Below are 20,604 nucleotides of genomic sequence, written 5' to 3' on the forward strand. Positions count from 1 at the left end.
TAGATCCTTTGGAAGAGTTGAGGTGTCTGGGATTATTTGAATGAGGGTTCCATGTAGTTAGTTGGAAGGCTAAATTATACAACTTGCCTGGAGCTGCTGGCTTTTTTTTTTTTTTCGGGGGGTGTATGGAGTCTTACTCTGTCACCCAGGCTGGTGGCATGATTTCGGCTCACCACAACCTTTGCCTCCTGGGCTCAAGCGATTCTCCTGCCTCAGCCTCCCAAGTAGCTGGAACTGCAGACAGGCACCACCACACGTCTTTTTTTTTTTTTTTTTTTTTTTTTTTTTTTTAGGAGAGATGGGGTTTTTTTTTTTTTTTTTTTTTTTTTTTTTTTTTTTTGTATTTTTAGGAGAGATGGGGTTTTGCCACGTTGGCCAGGCTGGTCTTGAACTCCTGACCTCAAGTAATCCACCTGCCTCAACCTCCCAAAGTGCTGGGATTACAGGCGTGAGCCACTGTGTCCGGCCACTGCCAGTTTTTTATATTTAATACTTCATGTACTTTTTAATCTGTCTAAAAACAGTATTGCCTATTCTCTTTTTAGATACAAGAAAAGTTTGATTTGTATTTTAATATTTCAAATTGTCCCATCTACCTCATTCTGAGGTAGATCATGAGGGAACTTTCACTAACTTAGCACTGAGTTCAAACAAGAAGAGGTTTCAGGACAATCTGTGTTCCAAAGCAAAATGGCAATGCCTTCCCACATTATAATTGAGAACCACAGAGACTTTGTTGTTGTTTTTTGTTTTTTGTTTTAACCAGGTCTGTAATGAGCAAATGCTTAGTCAGGCTGGGGAACCATCACCCTTCTTCCTGGGAGACAATACCAGGCAGCAAGATCTGTCTTACAATTGTACAGAATGTCACAAACCACACTGAGGCCCTTCACTGAGTAAAGTTCTCACCATCCTGTGACATAGGTAGGGCAGGTATTCCTAGTCCAATTTTGAATATGTGAGAAACTGAGGCTCAGAGATCCCAAGTAAATTGCCTCAGATCACATAACAAGTAAGCTGACAGCTAGGACCTTACTTAACTCGAATTCAGTTGATTTGGAAACTACCTACCATTTTGTTGAAAATAATTTCACATATTCATTCATCTACTTATTTGAATAGTGCTTACTGAATGCCCATGACGTGCCAAGAACTGTTCTTGGGGCCAATTAAAACACATATAGTATTTTATAGTCAAAACCTGTTCACATGCATTATCTCAAATACTGTTTTCTACTAATCACAGTTTCGCCTCTCCACTAGAATGCATAACTGTAAGTGTGCATTTCCTCTTATGAATGTGGACAAATTGAAGCATGCCTCTATCAGGCATCTATCTTTCAAGAGCTGGGAGTAAAACAGATATATTCTGCTTGCAAATGAGTCATCTTCTCTATCTCTCTTCAGCAGACCATATGGCCTTCATTGTTTTATTTGTTCATTAAGTCTCAGAACACCTGTGAACATGTTAATAACATTTTGGCATTTTGTTAATTTTATTTCATGGAGAATGAATGTTCAGCCCATTCAGGAAAATTCATAAACCAAAAACTCAATACTTAATGAAAAAGCAGATTGTGTTGAACAAAATTTACTTCTTGGAAACTCGCTAAGTTATTTTTATTTCTTGCAGGTAATGAAAACTGTATAGAGGTACTTTTGGAGCAAAAATGTTTTCGCAAATTTATCGGTAATCCCTTTACTCCACTGCACTGTGCAATGTAAGTAGAAATGCTGAGAGTTAATGGTGTTGCTTTAATTATTTTAACTAGACATAGAAAAGTTGCTTTATAGGGAAAAAAAGTCTTTTAGATTACAGATAAGACTGAAATATTCCATTTTTGCTGCTAAAGACAAGTAGATCTGATAGCAAAATATTAATGATTTTCCCGGAGCTTTTTGTGGAGTGCCACAGTTCCAAAGTGGCACAGATGCCACCCTTGGGAAATCTCATGAAGGGGTAGAGTGAGAGGTGCATTACCCATGTGAAGAACTCTTCAGGTATAATTCACATTTGCCAAATTCTAAAAATAAGTCAGCATTGACAACAGTATGCCTACAGATGGTTAGAAAGACATTTCACACTGGGACAACTTTTCATATATTGAAATTCTTCACCTTTTATATGTTGTAAGCCCTTTTCTGATAAATTTAATTTTTGCTCCAGTCTCAATAGTGAGCCATAGTTCAGAGGATACAGTGAATTTAAGTCAGACTTCCATAGTCAGCCTGGGAGTCTGTGTTCAACTGGGCTTCCATGGTTAGCCTGGGGGCCCAAGACCTGAGGATGCTTTGTCTTTACATTGTCTCTGGCCTTTATATGAAACTGAGTCATTTGATTGGGAAGATATTGGAGGCATAAAGTAGATCAATAAAGTATAAGTAAAAAAGAGTCAGAAAGATTTTATTTTGTTTATAGTTTTTTTGAGACGGAGTCTCACTCTGTCGCCTCGGCTGGAGTGCAGTGGCACAATCTCGGCTCACTGCAACCTCCGCCTCCCGGGTTCAAGTAATTCTCCTGCCTCAGCTTCCCAACCAGCTGGGAGTACAGGTGCGCGCCACCGCGCCTGGCTAATTTTTGTAGTTTTAGTAGGGACTGGGTTTCACCATATTGGCCAGGCTAGTCTTGAACTCCTGACCTCATGATCCACCTGCCTCAGCCTTCCAAAGGTCAGAAAGATTTTAAATCTGAAGGAAGCATGTCTATTCCACTTTGATATCTCCAAAATGCCTAACATGGTGCCTTGTATAAGTGCAATAAACTTCTACCTGGATATAGAAGTTCCGAAGTAATGCTAGGGGTTACAAAGTGTATGCCATTGAAACATATACCACAAATATTTACATTTGATTTTTTAAATGCTTCAGATTGTCAAATATACAGTACATAGGAAGATGGGTTAGGAGATGATATAATTTAAAAGAGTGAGATTGTTACATTAAAACCCATTTTCATTTTAGAATCAATGATCATGGGAATTGTGCATCATTGCTGCTTGGGGCCATAGATTCCAGTATCGTCAGTTGTAGAGATGACAAAGGCAGGTAAGTAATCTAAAACAGCATGCCTTTTATCTTGATGAATCTTAGCCTCCGCTTTGCAGTTGAAGAGTAGCCAAACATCTATGTTTTTGATTGAAAGAATAATGGATAAGCATGGTTTTTAATATTATAGAAGGTATATAATTAAAAGAAATTTCCCTCTAAGCCTAGAATCCCTAGCCTCTTCCACAGAGAAAGCTACTATACACTGTTATTTACAAATTTTATGTTCTCCTAAATATTTTTTATGCATATCTACAAACATATATACACATATATGTATATATCCATATATTCCTTTTGCACATGGTAGCATTCTATAACTATGCTCTACTTTAGTATATCTTGGAGATCCTTCCATACCAAAGCATACAGATTTACCATATTCTTTTTAAAGCTACATATTATTTCATTGAATAATTTGCTCATCCTGCCCTCTATTGAAGAACATTTAGGTCATTTCCAATATTTTGCTGTTTCAAAGTATGGTGTAGTGAACATTCTCATATATGTGTCTGGGCGGGGTGCAGTGGCTCATGCCTGTAATCCCAGCATTTTGGGAGGCTGAGGCGGGAGGATCATGAGGCCAGGAGATAGAGACCATCCTAGCTAACGTGGTGAAACCCCGTCTCTACTAAAAATATAAAAAATTAGCCGGGCGTTGTGGCAGGTGCCTGTAGTCCCAGCTACTTGGGAGGCTGAGGCAGAATTGCTTGAACCCATGAGGCAGAGGTTGCAGTGAGCCGAGATTGTGCCGCTGCACTCCAGCCTGGGCAACAGAGTGAGACTCTATCTCAAAAATAAATAAATAAATAAATAAATAAATAAATAAATAAGTGTCTGTACACATGACCAAGTGTATATGAGAGATAAATACTTGGAAGTGGATTTCTTGGTTAAAGGGTTGATATTTTTAAATTTTGATAAATAATGCCAAATTATCCTCTAAAAGAAATTAAGCAACCAAAATAGATGATGTGATAGGCTTTAAAAATTTTTATTTAATCTGCCAATTACCTACAGACTTAAGCATTAATTTTTAAAGTATCTATCTCAAAGATAAAACTAGACGCACTGGAAGTTAAGATTAGAGAGTCAGTAAAGACACTAATTTCATTATCAGGGCCAAGACACACCCCACCTCCCAAATCTAGGGGGTTCCAGTCCCATAGGTGATATTTTAGTGTCTACCCTGGATGACCTTTAGAGGGAGGGGGCCTGATCACTATGTCTATAAACTGAGAAATTTTAAATCCTTAAGACAACACCATGTACGTGTTTCTTGGGCAGTAACTAACGAGAATAAAGAAAACCAAAGTGATACTTGTTTTAAATCTTTAGGACACCCCTTCACGCGGCAGCATTTGCTGATCATGTGGAGTGCTTGCAGCTTCTTCTGAGACACAATGCTCCTGTGAATGCAGTAGATAATTCAGGGAAAACGGCACTGATGATGGCTGCTGAGAACGGGCAGGCAGGCACTGTGGGTATGTGCTTGTTGTATGGACTTTGCCGTTATGCCCATGCAAAAACCAAAATAATGTCAAATCAAGAAATCAGTTGTTCTCATAGTATATACACGTGGAAAAGGGCCATTAGCAGTTTTACTTAGGTCACCTGATTCTACCTGCTAAAGTGTCTTTCAGTTCCTTGTTTTTTGATTCTTGGTGGACCTTGTCAAAGAGCCAACCCTTCTGCAATGAAATTCTCAACATTTAGAAACGAAGTATAACAACAGAATCATTTTAACTGGAAATAATGAACTGTAAAAGCAGTTAAAATTAGTGCCTATTAACCTTGGATTTGGATAGCACAGATATGAAAATAAATTACTCCCTTTTTTCTTTAAATACATCAAATATGATTACTTGAACTGTACTAATTTAAATATGTTATTGTGTTTGTAGTAACTTCTTCAAAATGCATGTAATTAGCATCTTGTCTAAGTAACCCTCTTTTGGGCTTTTTCTACAGATATTTTGGTGAACAGTGCCCAGGCTGATCTGACTGTAAAGGATAAGGACTTGAATACACCCTTACATTTGGCTTGTAGTAAAGTATGTAAATGAATTTAAAATATTATTACTTCATGTTATAATAATAACAGTAATGGGGTGGGCGCGGTGGCTCTCGCCTGTAATCCTAGCGCTTTGGGAGGCCGAGGCCAGCGGATCTCAAGGTCAGGAGATCGAGACCATCCTGGCTAACACAGTGAAACCCCATCTCTACTAAAAATACAAAAAATTAGCCAGGCGTGGTGGCGGGCACCTGTAGTCCCAGCTACCCGGGAGACTGAGGCAGGGGAATGGCGTGAACCTGGGAGGCAGAGCTTACAGTGAGCCGAGATCATGCCACTGCACTCCAGCCTGGGTGACAGAGCGAGACTCTGTCTCAAAAAAAAAAAAAAAAAAAAAAAAAAGAAGTTCGAAATTATAATAATAACAGTAATAATACTAACACTGAAATTCTACCTCAAAACTGTGTAGCATGGCTCTTAATTAAGATGTACATTTTCCCAGGGTCTTGTCAACTGAAAGTGGAAGGGTGAGAAGGAAAGGACAGACCCAACAATGCATTCGTTTGAGGAAGCATATCTTCATCAACACAAATGATGAGGACATGCTTTTCATGGCATTTGCCACTTGCATTCTTGCTGTAGTCTGTCTGTCTTGATGCTGCCATTGTATCTGTCTCTCTGGTTGTTGTACCACATTTTGGTACCACATAAAAGTTAGGACCTTAGTTAGGTGGCTTGTAAAGTATAAGCAGTTTTACTTGTTTTCATTTTGTTCCATTTGAAGACACTGTAGTAACACAGCCAAAAAATACTCTACTGTGAAGCAAATAAATAGATCTATGTGTATTTCTACCCTTCCCCCTTTTTTCTGGTGTATAGTTCAATACAAAAAAAGTGGGTTTTTCTTCAAATAGTGGTGTGTTCACATGTTGCTCAAGATTCCTTCTTCCATAAAAGATAAATTTTAGGCCTGGAGCGGTGGCTCATACCTATAATCCCAACACTTTGGGAGGCTGAGGCAGTTGGATCACCTGAGGTCAGGAGTTCGAGACCAGCCTGACCATAGTGGAGAAACCCCATCTCTACTAAAAATACAAAATTACCCGGGCATGGTAGCGCATGCCTGTAATCCCAGCTACTCAGGAGGCTGAGCGAGGAGAATCGTTTGAACTGGGGAGGCAGAGGTTGCAGTGAGCTGAGATCACTCCATTGCACTCCAGCCTGGGCGACAAAAGTGAAACTCCGTCTCAAAAAAAAAAAAAAAAGATAAATTATATAAAATTACATATATATATAGTTTATCTTTCATATCATATATATGATTTTACAAAACTTGGTTATGTTGCTGAATCGTATAATATTAATATCTTTTAAACATCATGTTTTATGGTATTTTGGAAGATATGTAGTATTTCAGCTTAGGAATGGGCCATCTTTTATTCAACCCATCTCCTATTATTAGACAAATAGCTTCTTTTCAATTATATGCTAGTACAAGTTCAGTATCTCTTACCTGAAATTCCTGGGACTAGAAGTGTTTCAGATTTAGGATTTTTTGGATTTTGGAATATTTGTATTATACATGTTGATTATCCCAAATCCAAAAATCTGAGTGTTATGTCAATATTCAAAAAGTTTTGGATTTTGTAGCATTTTTTATTTCAGATTTTCGAATTTGGGATGCTCAACCTGTATAAATAATGCTTATTGCAGAGGAATCTTTTATAAACATCCTTACTCATTACTTTAAGATAAATTCCTAAGTGTGGAATTATTGAGTCTAAGGATATAATTTTTTTTTGTTTTTATTTTGAGACGGAGTCTCACTCTGTTGCCCAGGCTGCAGTGCAGTGGCCCACTGTTGCCCAGGCTAGAGTGCAATCTTGGCCCACTGCAACCTCTGCCTCCCAAGTTCAAGTGATTCTTCTGCCTCAGTCACCCGAGTAGCTGGGATACAGGCATGCGCCACCACGTGCCCAGCTAATTTTTGTATTTTTTAGGAGAGATGGAGTTTCACCATGCTGGCCAGGCTGGTCTCGAACTCCTGACCTCATGATCCGCCCGCCTTGGCATCCCAAAGTGCTAGGATTACAGGCGTGAGCCACCGCACCCGGCCAGATATAAATATTTTTAGACCAACTTGCCCTCTTACAAGGTCACAACAGTTTACCCTCCAACAGCAGTGCCTCAGAATGAAACCTCCATGGACATTTCTAAAATTATATTTAATGGTCTCCCATATAAGGCATTATAGTATGAAGCCAGTTAGCACCCATGGCGGTGATTTATTTCAATGTAGTTAAAATATTATCAGTGTTACCCGTATGGTACTAGTAGTCTCAGCCATTCCTTTCATTGCTTGCATTTTCACACTTCATGCTCTGGGAAGCCCATGGGAACCACAAAAAGTGTTCAGCCTTATGAAGTTTATTTCAAGGTATAGTATTTTGGTGAATATAAGTGCAATGCTTTTCAAACTTTATCATGCAAACGAATCACCTGGGAGTTCTGTGAAAAAACAGATTCTGATATATTAGGTCTGGGGCAGAGCTTGAGATTCAGCCATTCTAACTCCCAGTAATACTAATGTGACTGGTCTGCAGGCCACATGTTGATTAGCAGGGGCTTAGGAAGCCATGACCCCTTAAAAGGGTACCAGGCCTGAAATTGTAAAGGGTCTCTGACTCATCAGTTGATTTTCAAAAATTATTAACCATCCATCTTCATAAGATACAGAGAGATCTCTTCCACTGGTTGAGGAAGAAAAGAATGAGTTTTCCTGAAATAGGGTTTCTTCACAATATAAGGCAATTAATGATGATGAATGATATAGATAATAGATGTAATGGGAATTCCAAGGATAAATGGATAATTGAAGTAGTAACTGACATCTTGAAATAGGAGGTGGGACTTTTGATGTATGCTAAATGTTGTAGGATTCAGACAGTATTCCTATTTCTATTCCCTAGTTACCAGCTGACCTAGCTAAACTAGCATCTGCTTTACCTCTCTGGGGATTAATTTTAAAATTTATCTTAGCAGTATTAATATTTTAGATCAGACTTATGTTAACCAAGTTCTAATAGACCTTATTGGGACTCTTAGAGTGTCTGGAGCCCATTTGTTGTTGAGAAGAAAAAAAAATTGCTCAGAAAATAGCCCTATAGAATGTTCTTAGGCAGACGACATTCATTTTCAATTTAAATCATAATGAAGAAATTTCTCAGTAACTTTTCTGTGTCTCTGTCTTGCATTTCTTATCATTCTTTTTCTTTATTAGGGTCATGAAAAATGTGCCTTGTTAATACTTGACAAGATACAAGACGAGAGCCTTATTAATGCAAAAAATAATGCACTGCAGACGTAAGTGTAACTACTAAAGTTGGACTTGAACCCAGGGTCATAGTCATTTATTCAATAAATATTAAGAGCCTGCTGTGTGCCAGACTAGGTCTGGGGAGCACAGTGGTGAAAGATGCAGTCCTGGCTTCCCCTGAACGAAGGTGACAGTCACATACCTACAAGTGCTGACCAAGCTAGGCAGTTTTAGTTAGAATCCTTCTTTTGATATGTCTTCATTTAATTTTGTGAAGTCTGTGTTTTTCTTTGCTGATATTTCTGGGGTAACATTATAAATTTAGTGGGCTGTTAGAAAAATTTTATGGACTGACATATTTGGGGAAACTATTTGTATTATATATTAGCATTATGTATTCTGACTGGAAAATGACAGTTTTACAAATCAGGTTCCCAGAATACATTTGAAGAGTTTCTAAGCTATTTGTCTTGATTATATTTTAATATAATTCAGTGTAATCTTTGGTGTGAAAGATCTAAAAGTTGTTTCATTTTCCGCTTTAGGAAATTATTTATGCATTTGTTTTAAAGGCAAAGGAATTTTTTTCATTTAAGATTCTTAAGCCGGGCGTGGTGGCTCATGCCTGTAATCCCAGCACTTTGGGAGGCCGAGGCAGGTGGATTACTTGAGGCCAGGAGTTCATGACCAGCCTGGCCAACATGGTGAAACCCCGTCTCTACTAAAAATACAACAACAACAACAACAACACAATTAGCTGGGCATGATGGTGGGTGCCTGTAACCTCAGCTACTTGGGAGGCTGAGGCAGGAGAATCACTTGAACCTGGGAGGTGGAGGTTGCCGTGAGCTGAGATCGCGCCACTGCACCACTCCAGCCTGGGCAACAAGAGTGAGACTGTCCCCCCCGCCCCCAAAAAATGAAGAAGACTGTTGGCTGGGTGTCATGGCTCATGCCTATAATCCCGGCACTTTGGGAGGCTGAGGCAAGTAGATCACTTGAGCCCAGGAGTTTGAGACCAGCCTGGCCAACATGATGAAACCCCTTCTGTACAAAAAATAAAAAAAGTAGCCAGCCACGGTGGTTTGCACCTGTAGTCCCAGCTACACAGGAGACTGAGGCAGGAGAATCACTTGAGCCCAGCAGAAGGTCAAGGCTGCAGTGAGCTGTGATCGTGCCACTGCACTCCAGCCTGGGTGACAGAGTGAGACCCTGTCTCAAAAAAAAAAAAAAGATTCTTAAGCAGTATATAGCACAATATACTGAGTTTGTCATAGTTATTTAAAGTATTGTAAATTCAGTAAAACATCTGTGTGCATTTAGTAGTAACAAGGAGGTTTGAAATTATACATATATATGAGTGATATTAATGCCAGTCATATTGTTGAACTGTGTGAAACAGTGATTCAAATGCTGTGTTAGAAATCAAGCAGTAAAAGGCCTTCTGCAAAACACAACAAAGCTTGAGTTCTTCCTCTGTCTTCACATTTACTGTCATTGAGATTGTTTGAGATGCAGAATATTTGTAATATCTGCAGCAAGATCTGGGCCAAACATACAACAACAGTTGGACCATTAGCACCTGGAAAAGATCTGGTCAGCATTTTTTTTTTTTTCTTAAGTAAAAACATCCATGTACTATTTGTAGAGTCTAAGTACTTCTTCCTTTTAGCGACATGGGCTAACCAAAATTCCACATTCTCACCCAAATATGTATCACAACTGATGCTCGGTCTTATGTTTTTTAGACCCCTCCACGTCGCTGCGCGCAATGGCTTAAAGGTGGTAGTTGAGGAGTTGCTGGCCAAAGGGGCCTGTGTACTTGCTGTAGATGAAAATGGTAAGTGGAAAAAGTCAACAGCGACTGCAAGTACTTTCCATAAGCTAGTTGAAGCCAGAGGAAATGAGAAAGATAGGAACTAGTATAAAAGGCACTTAAGAATTCTATCCCCCTTGGAAGTCCTGTGTGTGAGAAATCAAGCAAGGATAACTGGTCCTGTCTGTCTTTTTGTAAATCACATAGTCTACCTGTAGGCCACCCAGTGCTGTCCATTTTGCATGTAATGCCAGCAGCTGGTCTCTAACTCCTCAGCACGGTGGTTAAAATATTTTAGACACACTAAAAGAGTTTCAAGTTGACACTCAAAATTTTAACTGCAAATGCTGAAGAGTTAGGGACTACACATGTCATTAGTGCATGCTCAAGGGCTCAAATAAAAACCTGGATCTTTGATTGTATTTAAGTTCATTCTGAGATCAAACTTTTTTTTTCTTTGAGTACAGATCAGAACTCATATTCCCAGTATGGAAATTTGAGGAACAAGAGTAAAATTTCTCAATTAATGTCTAGGCTTGAAGCTTCCCCTGATCTGTATAATGTTCCTTTCCTAATGAACTAATTCTTAACAGAAGCTTTCTACTCTGCTTCCTAAGAAATTTTGAAAGGAATGGCTACTAGAATTGTACTAAACTGCCATTTTAAGCACAATGCCTATTAACCTTGGGGAGCAAAAAAGGAACTTCTGGATATTTATGAATTATGTAATTTTTAAAATGTGGCATTTAATTGAAGTATTATAATGTATTAATGTAACTCAATTAACTGCTTATTACAGGTATTGGAATTAGCAGCTCATGCCTATTTCTCAGAAGTAAGCAGCCATACTGATATCATTAGCTAACTCTTATTAGTTTTGATTTTGCAGCCCCATATATCCTAGCATGTATCCTGCTCTGTCCCCCACCTGACTCATCTAGGAAGTGCAGAAAGTTCCCTATTACTCCATTTCCTTGGTTTTCCCGCCTCACCTTCCCTCACCCTCTTAACGCTACTGTAGACTTAGGGTTGGCCTGCAGAGGCCCACAGTTTTTCTCCAAAATCGTCAAAGAGAATAGAATAAATTAGTTTTGCTTTTCCTGGTGTAAATCTGCTGCATTGAAGGTTTGTTCAGCTGATAGTGACCTTAGGAACAAGAGCCCTGGGTTGGTGCGTACCTGTATCCCAAAGGCCTGGGAACGTTTGGGGCAATTTTATATAGCAGTACAACCATAATTCCTTTACTCATCACTGACTTTCGTGAAATGGAATGTTAAACTGCCTGTTCATTCTGATTTGTTTTCATACCAGAAAAAGGAATGATGTCCTAAAGGGCAGGGTGGGGAGAGCAGGTCAAGTGACGATAAACAAAACAAAACGTTGTTTCATTGAGCCATTCCTCTGAATTACTGAGCAAGTGCCCTACTCACTGTGTAGTGGAAACTTTGGCCAGCTGAGAAGGCAGCTAACCCTTTTCAGGCCAGTAGAATAAAGGCTGGATAAGGAAATAATCAAGTCAAAGACTTAATCTACCTCCCCAAGGAAACTGTATTATGAGTTAAGACAGTTTTCTTATCTGGATTGGATCCATTGAGTCTAAATGAGAATAACATGGTTCTAATTATGACAAGCATAGTAATTTTCTCACATCCATTACATTTTAGATTTGAGACTTTGGTTGGTGAGTGGCCATTTTTAAATATTCTGTTAGGCCAGGTGTGATGGCTTACGCCTATAATCCCAGGACTTTGGGAAGCCAAGGTGGGAGGATCGCTTAAGCCCAGGAGTTTGAGAACAGCCTGGGAAACATAGCAAGACCTTGACTCAAAAAAAAAAAAGAAAAGAAAAAAGAAAAAATCAGCCGGTAGTAGGGGCACATACCTACAGTCCCAGCTACTCGGGAGGCTGAGATGGGAGGATTGCTTGAGCCCGGAAGACAAGGCTGTAGTGAGATCAAGGCCCATGCCACTGCAATCCAGCCTGGGCGACAGAGTGAAACCCTGTCAAAAAAAAAAAAAAAAATTGTTAAATTTCTCCTAAATGATTGTTCATTTTTAATCACAAACAACCAGTGCTTTCCTATCTCTGATTTACTGAAATGATTCCATTTTTCTGAAACCAGTTATTGGTGTCTACTTTCTATGAAGCATATATAAAGTGACAAAACTTCGTTACTCACTTTTGCAGTCATCTAATTTTCAATATCTTTTCTAATTGGACACACAATTACCTAACAATGGAAAGTCATTGTTCTCAGAATGAGAGTCCTTCTCAGGCCCAGGCCTGAGGCTCATGGTGTGTGTGTGCTCTCAGGCGGAAACATCTTCCTGATTGTCCTGTTGCTGTTTATTGTGGAATTGTGTCCCACACCACCCCCTCGTGTTTGTGTTCACTAAATGAAGGCTGGAATCCTGCCTAACTTTGGATAATATCGTGCTTGTCATAGTCATATGAGCTGAAAACAAAAATAAAAAGCCCTCCATAAAATGTCTCCGCCTCCCTCCCCCTCTAGCCTCACCCCTAGCATGACTTGTGAGAAGTAACTCCTCGTTTTACCTGGCATGATTTCTAACTCAACATACATCTCCGCCTGTGAGATCATCCGAGATGTACTGTGGAATGCTCGTGCCTCCTCTAGACTCCCCAGGACTAACCACTGCCTTGTCTGCATTTACGCCCAGGTCATACCCCGGCCCTGGCTTGCGCTCCTAACAAAGACGTGGCTGACTGCCTGGCCCTCATTTTGGCTACCATGATGCCTTTTTCTCCTTCCAGTACAATGACGGCTGTCAACTTCGTTTGTTTAAAAAAAGACAATTTGAGCAGGACGACCCTCTCCAATCTGGGTAGCATGGTTAGCCTGTGCAGTAACAACGTAGGCTCGGAGGATGGGTACAATGAAAATGATTCTGATTCGGAAACGTTTTGACTTTGGACTGTAGAAGCTTTTCTTTGATCACCTGTGTTGGAGGAAAGGAAAGAAGCTTGAATTCCAGGTTTATGTTGCATTCAAGTATTATTTGGGGCCTGGGCTTCCAGAAGCTAGTAGAGAAGGAATTAATCGAGGGAGGGCAGTGAGGCTGTTGGGTGGAACAGTTTTGTTTGTTTCACATTTTCTTTAAATCTAAGATACTTCTGTGAAAGTCTACCTCTCATTTTAAGTAAAGAATAAAAGATGTATTTAATTCCTGTTCTTTGGGGATAATGCAACAGAGAGGCAGCTGTTCGCTATGAATAATTTTTCTTTTCATGTATTTAGCAGTGAGTTCTCAGAAGTATATCAGTGTGACATTCATGTCCCCTGGGAGGGAAGGGAAGAGGCAGATAGGAAATGCCTCAAACTTCTTCTTACTTTGATGTTTACTTCCTCACTAGAAGCCAAAGGTAAAGGTGTTCATCTTCAGAAATAATGCCTGTAATAATCTTTTTAGAGAGTCCAACTATTTATATCCTCTCTATAGTAAGCATTTAAATATCCAGAACTTCTTTCTGAGGATCTCTGTTAAAGTTGCCAGATGAATTGAAAAATTGAACTTGCTTTTTTTGTTTAACACAGCGTTCCCTATAACAAGCCTGTGACTAATTTTCACTTAAGTGATTGAACCCAAATTTATCTAATAACATTTCAGGTGAAAATTATATTGCACCAAAACTTTAACACAATATGCAAAATTAGTATGAAACTACCCTTTGTTAATTTACTCTTAAATCAAAATACTAACTTCTAAAAAACATCAGAATCATCAGCATTGTTCATCAGTAGTAAAATGAGCTTCTCAGTCAATGTCATGCCAAGTGAGTGAAAAGTGTGACTGCAAAAAGGAACAAAAAAAGTGAAAGCAGAAAGTAGAAATGTGTGATTTAGCATGTAAAACCGATTGCCGGTTGCTTGATGATGAAATCAACATAGTGAATACTGTGTCTGCTCCCTCTGCCAAAGCTTCTAGGTCAAATGGACCCCGTTCCACACCTGGAACCACCATACAAAAAGAAGAATGAGACTCTTTAAAAATTATGCACATACACATGCACACATATATGTGTGCATGTATATATATATGTGTGTGTGTGTGTGTGTCTATGTAGTTCATCCGCCAGCTACACACGAGGACCAAAATGCTTCAGTCTAAAATGGAAGATACACATTTTTTTCCTTCAAAATGCAAGTGAGAACTGAAGTACCTTTTTTATGGAGTTAAATATAATCTTTCTGTGTACCAGTCTTTGTTGTATTCTATATTTCTTGGGACACAGATTTCTAGTTGACCACTTAACATTTGTAACTGATGATGTGTTGACCTTTTTTTTTTATTGCCAGACTAGAGAAAATGTCCATATACTTTTGATGTAAATGTGTTTATATTTATTTGAAATGAAACAAATGGTAGGAAACATCCATTATTTGTTCTCTATTTTAATTGCTATGTATCTTATTTAGAATAACAAAAAAAGTGAAAAAACACACTTGACCCTGGGCTAGCCAAAAGCCCAAGGGCCAAACCCAGCATTTCCACTGCTAAGGTTTCCAGATGACCCTCAGGTTCTTCCGCGTTGGTTAGAGAGGGCTACACATCTTCTACTGCTCAGCCACAGTCTGTAGCCAGCTTAGAGCTTAGAAGACATTGCAGTCTGGATGCTCTTCTGCGAGATGAAAACTCAAATGTGTAGTGGATCATATACACAAAGGCAGCCCAAAGAAATATCTAGAAATTACCCTAAGTACACTGAAAAGCTCACATAGTCTCAGTAACCTGATGGGAAATGATGGCAGTGTGTGGGCACATGTGCCAAAAGGAGAAATAAAAATCGCCAGCTCAAGTGCTATTTTCTACTTGAGGAAGAGACAGCAAAGAAATGTGTCGAATTAGAGCAGTACTCTCTGACATTTTATAATGAATTCCATTTCCACCCTGGAAATTGCTATTTTATAGTGTATGTGAGATATTTCAAAAATAATGTTCTATCATATCTGGATCAAAGACAGATAACTGTATTATATTTTTCATCTAGCTGTAAAACTTCAATCTTACTCTTAATATCCTGGATTTAGTTAAAACTCCTGTTGGGTTCTTCACAAATGAGAACTTGTTCAAAGGATTTATTGAACTGGTATTGATTTCACTGAAAATTTTCCACACCACCACCATTGTTTTTTGAATTCTTGGTGTTGTGCTTCCCACCTTCTGTCCTTTTCGTTTGTTTAGAGAAGATGAATTTTTAAAAAGCAGATAAATTGCTAATGAGCAATAATGACCTTATCTTTACCAAAACACTGAAAATTAAGAGAGGTTCAATGTTGAAGAAGCACAATATCAATACGCTGCGGTGTCTTTTTCTAGAAGTGAATGGAAATCTTGCTCAGTTGGCATTTCAAGCAGGAAATGAAATGCTTGCTTTAATGGCAAAGCAGCGTTAACATTTTTCCTGTCGTGTAGCAGAGAGTACAAGAATCATTTCAGCAAAGCAGTGACTCACCATGAGACGTTATCTCCATGGAGCTGCGTTTTGACTTTTCCCCACTCTCTTACTCATAGAAGGAGGACAAAGGAACGAAATGAAATCATGCTCACAATGAACTGTTCATTACATCAACTGATCTCTCTCTCTCTCTCTCTCTCTCTCCCTCTCTTTCTTTCTCCCATACCCCAAGGCTAAATTTTTTTAAAGAAATGACTTTAAAAACTATCATTTCTGTATTTTAATTACATCTCTTAGAAATAAAATTATGTTTGCACCATAGCTTTCTAAGAAAAAAGAAATGTGTTTTTAACTGAGTCTTAGTTGCTTAGTGCTTTTATTTGTGTTATTTTTACACTGTATTTTAACCACAACCACAAGGATCATGTTTCATTGCACTTACTTGTTTGCCAGTGTCTGCCTGTCTTTGGTAAATACATTACTATCTCCAAATTGCCTAAAATCTGCTATGATTCTACAGTAAATAGCTCAGGGTATTTCTATTTATCGCTACTAAAAGGGCACCATAGTATGTTTTGGTACTTTAGGCAGTAAACACTGCTTGGTTTATCATTTTGTTATTAAATTAGAACAAGAACATCAAATGGATTTGCTGCACTAGTTATTCTTTGTACTGTTGAGCAACTTGATGTGCTTATATGTTGTGTTGGTTGAAGAACTCATCCCTTTTATTGTCTTGTAATATGAAGTTAGAGTGCCTTTTTATATTTGTATATTCTGAAAATGTTCTGTGGAATGTTTTGTATTTTTTCATTTGAGTGTTATCAGAGCAATATGATACCAGTGAGTTTTCATTTCAACTTTTCTTTGAATGTATAAAGTGTCTTTTTTCCTATTTCCCCTTGTACTTGCATTGAAATGAATATGAAAATGCTAAAGTTTTCTATAGGAATTGTTTGATTTTGCAGTGCTAAAATGCTTTCGTCTTACGAAACTATAAACCATAGGTCAGTATTATAGGGGAAAAGCATTTTAAGATAGTGACAATCTGAGTGTTTGTATAAAATGTAATTCTATGCGTTTCTTATGTGATCTAAAAATTCAATGCAAATATCTTTTATTTGGTAGTTTTGTCTACATATTTTATGCTCTAGCATGTGCAATATATCTTTGTAAAGCACGATGATACAAATCTGGTGCCAGTGTTATATTTTGCATAACATATTTGTAACAGCATAAAATATTGTTTGATGATTTCAGTGGGATTTTGTCTATAATGTTTTCTTATGTAAATTGGAGTTGAATGACTCTGGTAAATGTCATGACTGTAAAAATGGGGAAAATGACTTTTAGTTCAGTGAATGACTTTGAAACAATCTGAATCTTCTCAAGCACAGTTTAATACTTTTGCAACTACTGAATGCTCTAATAACGTAATGAAGTACTTAACTGTAATATACTATGGAAATGCATTCAGATGGTTATTTTTACAAATAAAAACGGTACAAATATTGTTGCAATTTGTGTTTTGTTTAATTTTTCCAATTTATGCTTTTTCTAAATTATGCTAATTTAAATCTTTGCACCCCCTCAAGCCAAATTAACTTTAAATTTAGAAAATAAGATAAAAGTGTATCTCCAGATTCACGATTTATGTTTATATTATCACAATTAGAGAAAAAATTCAAACATATATGCTTGTGTTTATTATATGTATTTATGCTTCCAACTTTTTTCCATAAAGGGTTTTGTTTTGTTTTGTTTTGTTTTTTTCTGCTCTGTTGTCCAGGCTGATGGGCAGTGGTGAGATCTCGGCTCACTGCAGCCTCGACCTCCTGGGCTGAAGTAATCTTCCTACCTCAGCCTCCCAAGTAGCTGGGACTACAGGTGTGCACCACCATGCCTAGCTAATTTTGTTTTTTTTATAGAGATGGGGTCTCACTATATTGCCCAGGCTGGCCCATAAAGGATTTGAGCTGGGTTATGACAAAAGACCTGATAAACTAGAAATAGAAAAATGAGAACAGAGAAAAAGAATACAAACAGATACAGGAACCATAAAATTTAAAACTATCTATGACTGAACTTGTGTTTGCTTTCAGCTTCCTTGCAGCCAAGGTAAGAGGAGAAATGTGATCAGTTATATAGTTCACATATATCAAAAAGGAGGAAGCTTATTAGGTCCTCAAAATTGTGAAATCAACCATGCCTATCTTTGGTATTGTCACCATTACCCTTCAGGGACTTCATAGCAACATAAGAACCTCCATCTCTGCACTATCCTTAAAGGTATCCATAGGATTTCCTTCCCCATCTATGTCACCATCCAAAATTTTTCATCTTGAGTAATAACTTCAGGGACAGTCTCTGGAAGCACTAGGGAACGAATTCCTAATGATGGAGTTTCCAGCTATTGACAAAGAGACTTGGGGGTGGTGCCTGCCTGAGTTCCCCAAATCAAGTATTACAGAATGTTAGCAGTTATTACAGTCCAGCCCAGTCACATCACCAGCTCTTTCAGGAAGAAACTGGATCCTAGAGAAGTTATACAACTTGAATTTTTGAAGATGGTGATCTGATGATACAACATCTGCCTCTAGATGCCATCTTGCCATATAATGTTTTGTTTTTTTCTGCCAGAAATGTTAAGGGAGGTTTTGTACTCAGCCCTGCCTCCCTCCTTATTCAAATTTACAAATCTGGGTGCTTTTCATTCTTAAAGACTGTAAAGCAGGAGTCACACCACAAGTGAGTGCTTCCTGTTGTTTAGAGTAGACTGGGTGTATTAGTTATCTATTGCTGTGTAACAAATTACCCCAAAACTTAGTGGTTTAAAACAACAGATGTTTCCTAACCCACAGTCTCCATGAGTCAGCCCTAGTTTAGCTGGGTCTTCTGTTCCAGGGTCTCTCACAGCCTGTAATCATGGTGTTGGCCTGGGAACGATCCATTTCTAAGTTCACTCATATGGTTGTTGGCAGGATTCTTCTCATGGGTTGTTACACTGAGGGCCTCAGTTCCTTGATAGCTGTTGGCTGCCGTCCATTCCTTGCCAGATGGGCCTTCCCATAGGGAAGCTCACAACATGGCAGCTTGCCTTGCGGGTGAGCAGGCTGAGAAAAGCCAGGGAGACAAAGAGCAAGACAGAGTCACAGATTTTTGCAACTGAATTTCAGAAGTGATATTTCATCATTTTTCTCATATTCTATTTATGAGAAGCAAGTTACTAAGTCCAATCTATACTCAAGGGCAAGGGATTCCCCAAGGGTGTGAACAGCAGGAACAGCAGTCACTAGGAGCCATTTTTGGAAGCTACTCGCCACCCTGGTCTATCACGGTGTCCTCTGAGGCTGTAACATTATACTAATACACCTTCTAAGGAAATTGCTTGCTTGACTGACTGAACTCACCCTTTCAAGGAAAATGTAGAGATCCCTAATTTTAACTGTGTTCTCATAAGCAGAGAAAGGTGATAATGGCCTCCACTGCGGTAATTATATTTTTGAACATTGATGTGGCACTTTGTCTTCAAACTGCTTGTCAAAGGTTCCTTCTCGCTAATTCCATTTGGTAGGTTTAGATCCCTGTATATCTATCCCTCACTTAACACACTTAATGTGTTCCAGAATTAGTTTGCAAAGCACAAAAGCATTAAGCTAAAAGGCTGTTAACATAAAAACATTGTGGGTAAAAGTACTATATGAATTGTCTCTTTAGCAAATTTCATCCTGAAGGTACATTTGCTGTAAAATATAAAGCACCAAGATAATGGGTGTGCCATTCATTAATTCTCAGGCACTCTAGGGAGTGATTGGAAATGTGTGGGCATTTGTGGTTGGCACAATGGCTGAGGGGTGGGCAGGGCTGCTACTAGAGTATTTATAGTTCCAAGCGCCAGGGAGACCAAATGTGCCACTCAACCCAGGGAATAACTGCGCCACTTAGAATGTCAATGCTCCTCTATCCCACTGCTCACCTATTTGCCTTCCTCTTGTTTCTGAATCATTTCTTCATCAATGTATTGCTTGTGACACTAGGCATATTGCCTCATCTCTTTTCACAAAGGATTGCATAAACATGCTTTATATGCCCTCAGAACGAGAACTTACAAGGTTGAGAAAGAACTTTGGAAGGCAATGCTGAGCACGTGTGCCCTGGTTATGTATTTTTCCAGGGGAGAAGATTTTCACAGATCAAGACATCTTTAATTCCTTTGTTATCAAATCACGATGTGGACATACACATGTATATTTCTTGTCTGAAGCAAGAGGTGATTGTATCTACTTTCCCGGTGGGGGGAACTCCTGCTCACAAAGATGGGGCACTTGGCCCACCGTCACATGGCAAGCTCTAGCAACACAGTACTTCAGCCTCACAGGGTTCTCTGGGCACTGGTGGACACAGTTTCTAGGATACTATTTTCTACTTTTAAATGTCAATTTAATGAAGTACTGTGTATTTACATTCTGGAAGAATTTTATAATTTTCAAAAGTAAAAATACTGAAGCAGTACTTTTAGAGCACAAAAAGCTTACCTGTGTTTACATTGAGTTAAAAGTACCCAGCAAATTCATGAACTTTATTTATATTCCTTATAGTTGGGGTTCCTAAGAATTACTAACATTTAAACTCAGATCCTAACCACAAGAAATTACCAGCTATGCAAAGATCAGAGGAGAGAACATTCTAGGGAGAGGGAACGGCTAGTGCCAATACCCAAAGGCAGGAATGAGTTTGTTATGTTCTAGGAACAGAAATGGGGCCAATGTGGCTGGAGACTCAAGGGAAAGGGAGGGTGGCAGAAGATTAACAGCGATCTGAGCCCAGACATAAAATGTTGTGAGCTGGGAGGAGTTTCTATATTTTTCTGAATCTGACAAAAGCCACTGGAGAAATGTAAGCAGAAAAATGGCTGTGGTCTGATTTTTTTTTCTGTCATCTTTTTTTTTATTTTTTATTTTTATTTTACTTTAAGTTCTGGGATACATGCGCAGA

At 38.7% G+C, this 20,604-nt stretch overlaps 1 protein-coding gene across 4 annotated transcripts in view; it reads left to right on the forward strand.

Moving 5' to 3' along the window:
• The window catches only part of ANKRD44 (ankyrin repeat domain 44), a 324,166-nt gene extending 307,037 nt beyond the window's left edge, over positions 1-17,129 (forward strand). For 2 of the 4 annotated variants that reach the window (XM_032755076.2, XM_032755077.2), the window contains exons 22-28: positions 1,634-1,721; positions 2,962-3,045; positions 4,384-4,529; positions 5,017-5,099; positions 8,340-8,422; positions 10,124-10,215; positions 12,873-17,129. In XM_032755076.2, coding sequence (XP_032610967.1) covers positions 1,634-1,721; positions 2,962-3,045; positions 4,384-4,529; positions 5,017-5,099; positions 8,340-8,422; positions 10,124-10,215; positions 12,873-13,120 — 824 coding nt within the window. In that variant the 3' untranslated portion in view covers positions 13,121-17,129. The remainder of the gene's footprint in view (positions 1-1,633; positions 1,722-2,961; positions 3,046-4,383; positions 4,530-5,016; positions 5,100-8,339; positions 8,423-10,123; positions 10,216-12,872) is intronic. The other 2 variants (XM_032755080.2, XM_032755079.2) reach the window with 2 other exon arrangements.
• The last annotated feature ends 3,475 nt before the right edge of the window (positions 17,130-20,604 follow it).

This window comes from Hylobates moloch, unplaced genomic scaffold (genome assembly GCF_009828535.3).
Source record: "Hylobates moloch isolate HMO894 unplaced genomic scaffold, HMol_V3 SCAFFOLD_1, whole genome shotgun sequence".
Classification (NCBI taxonomy): Eukaryota; Metazoa; Chordata; class Mammalia; order Primates; family Hylobatidae; genus Hylobates; species Hylobates moloch.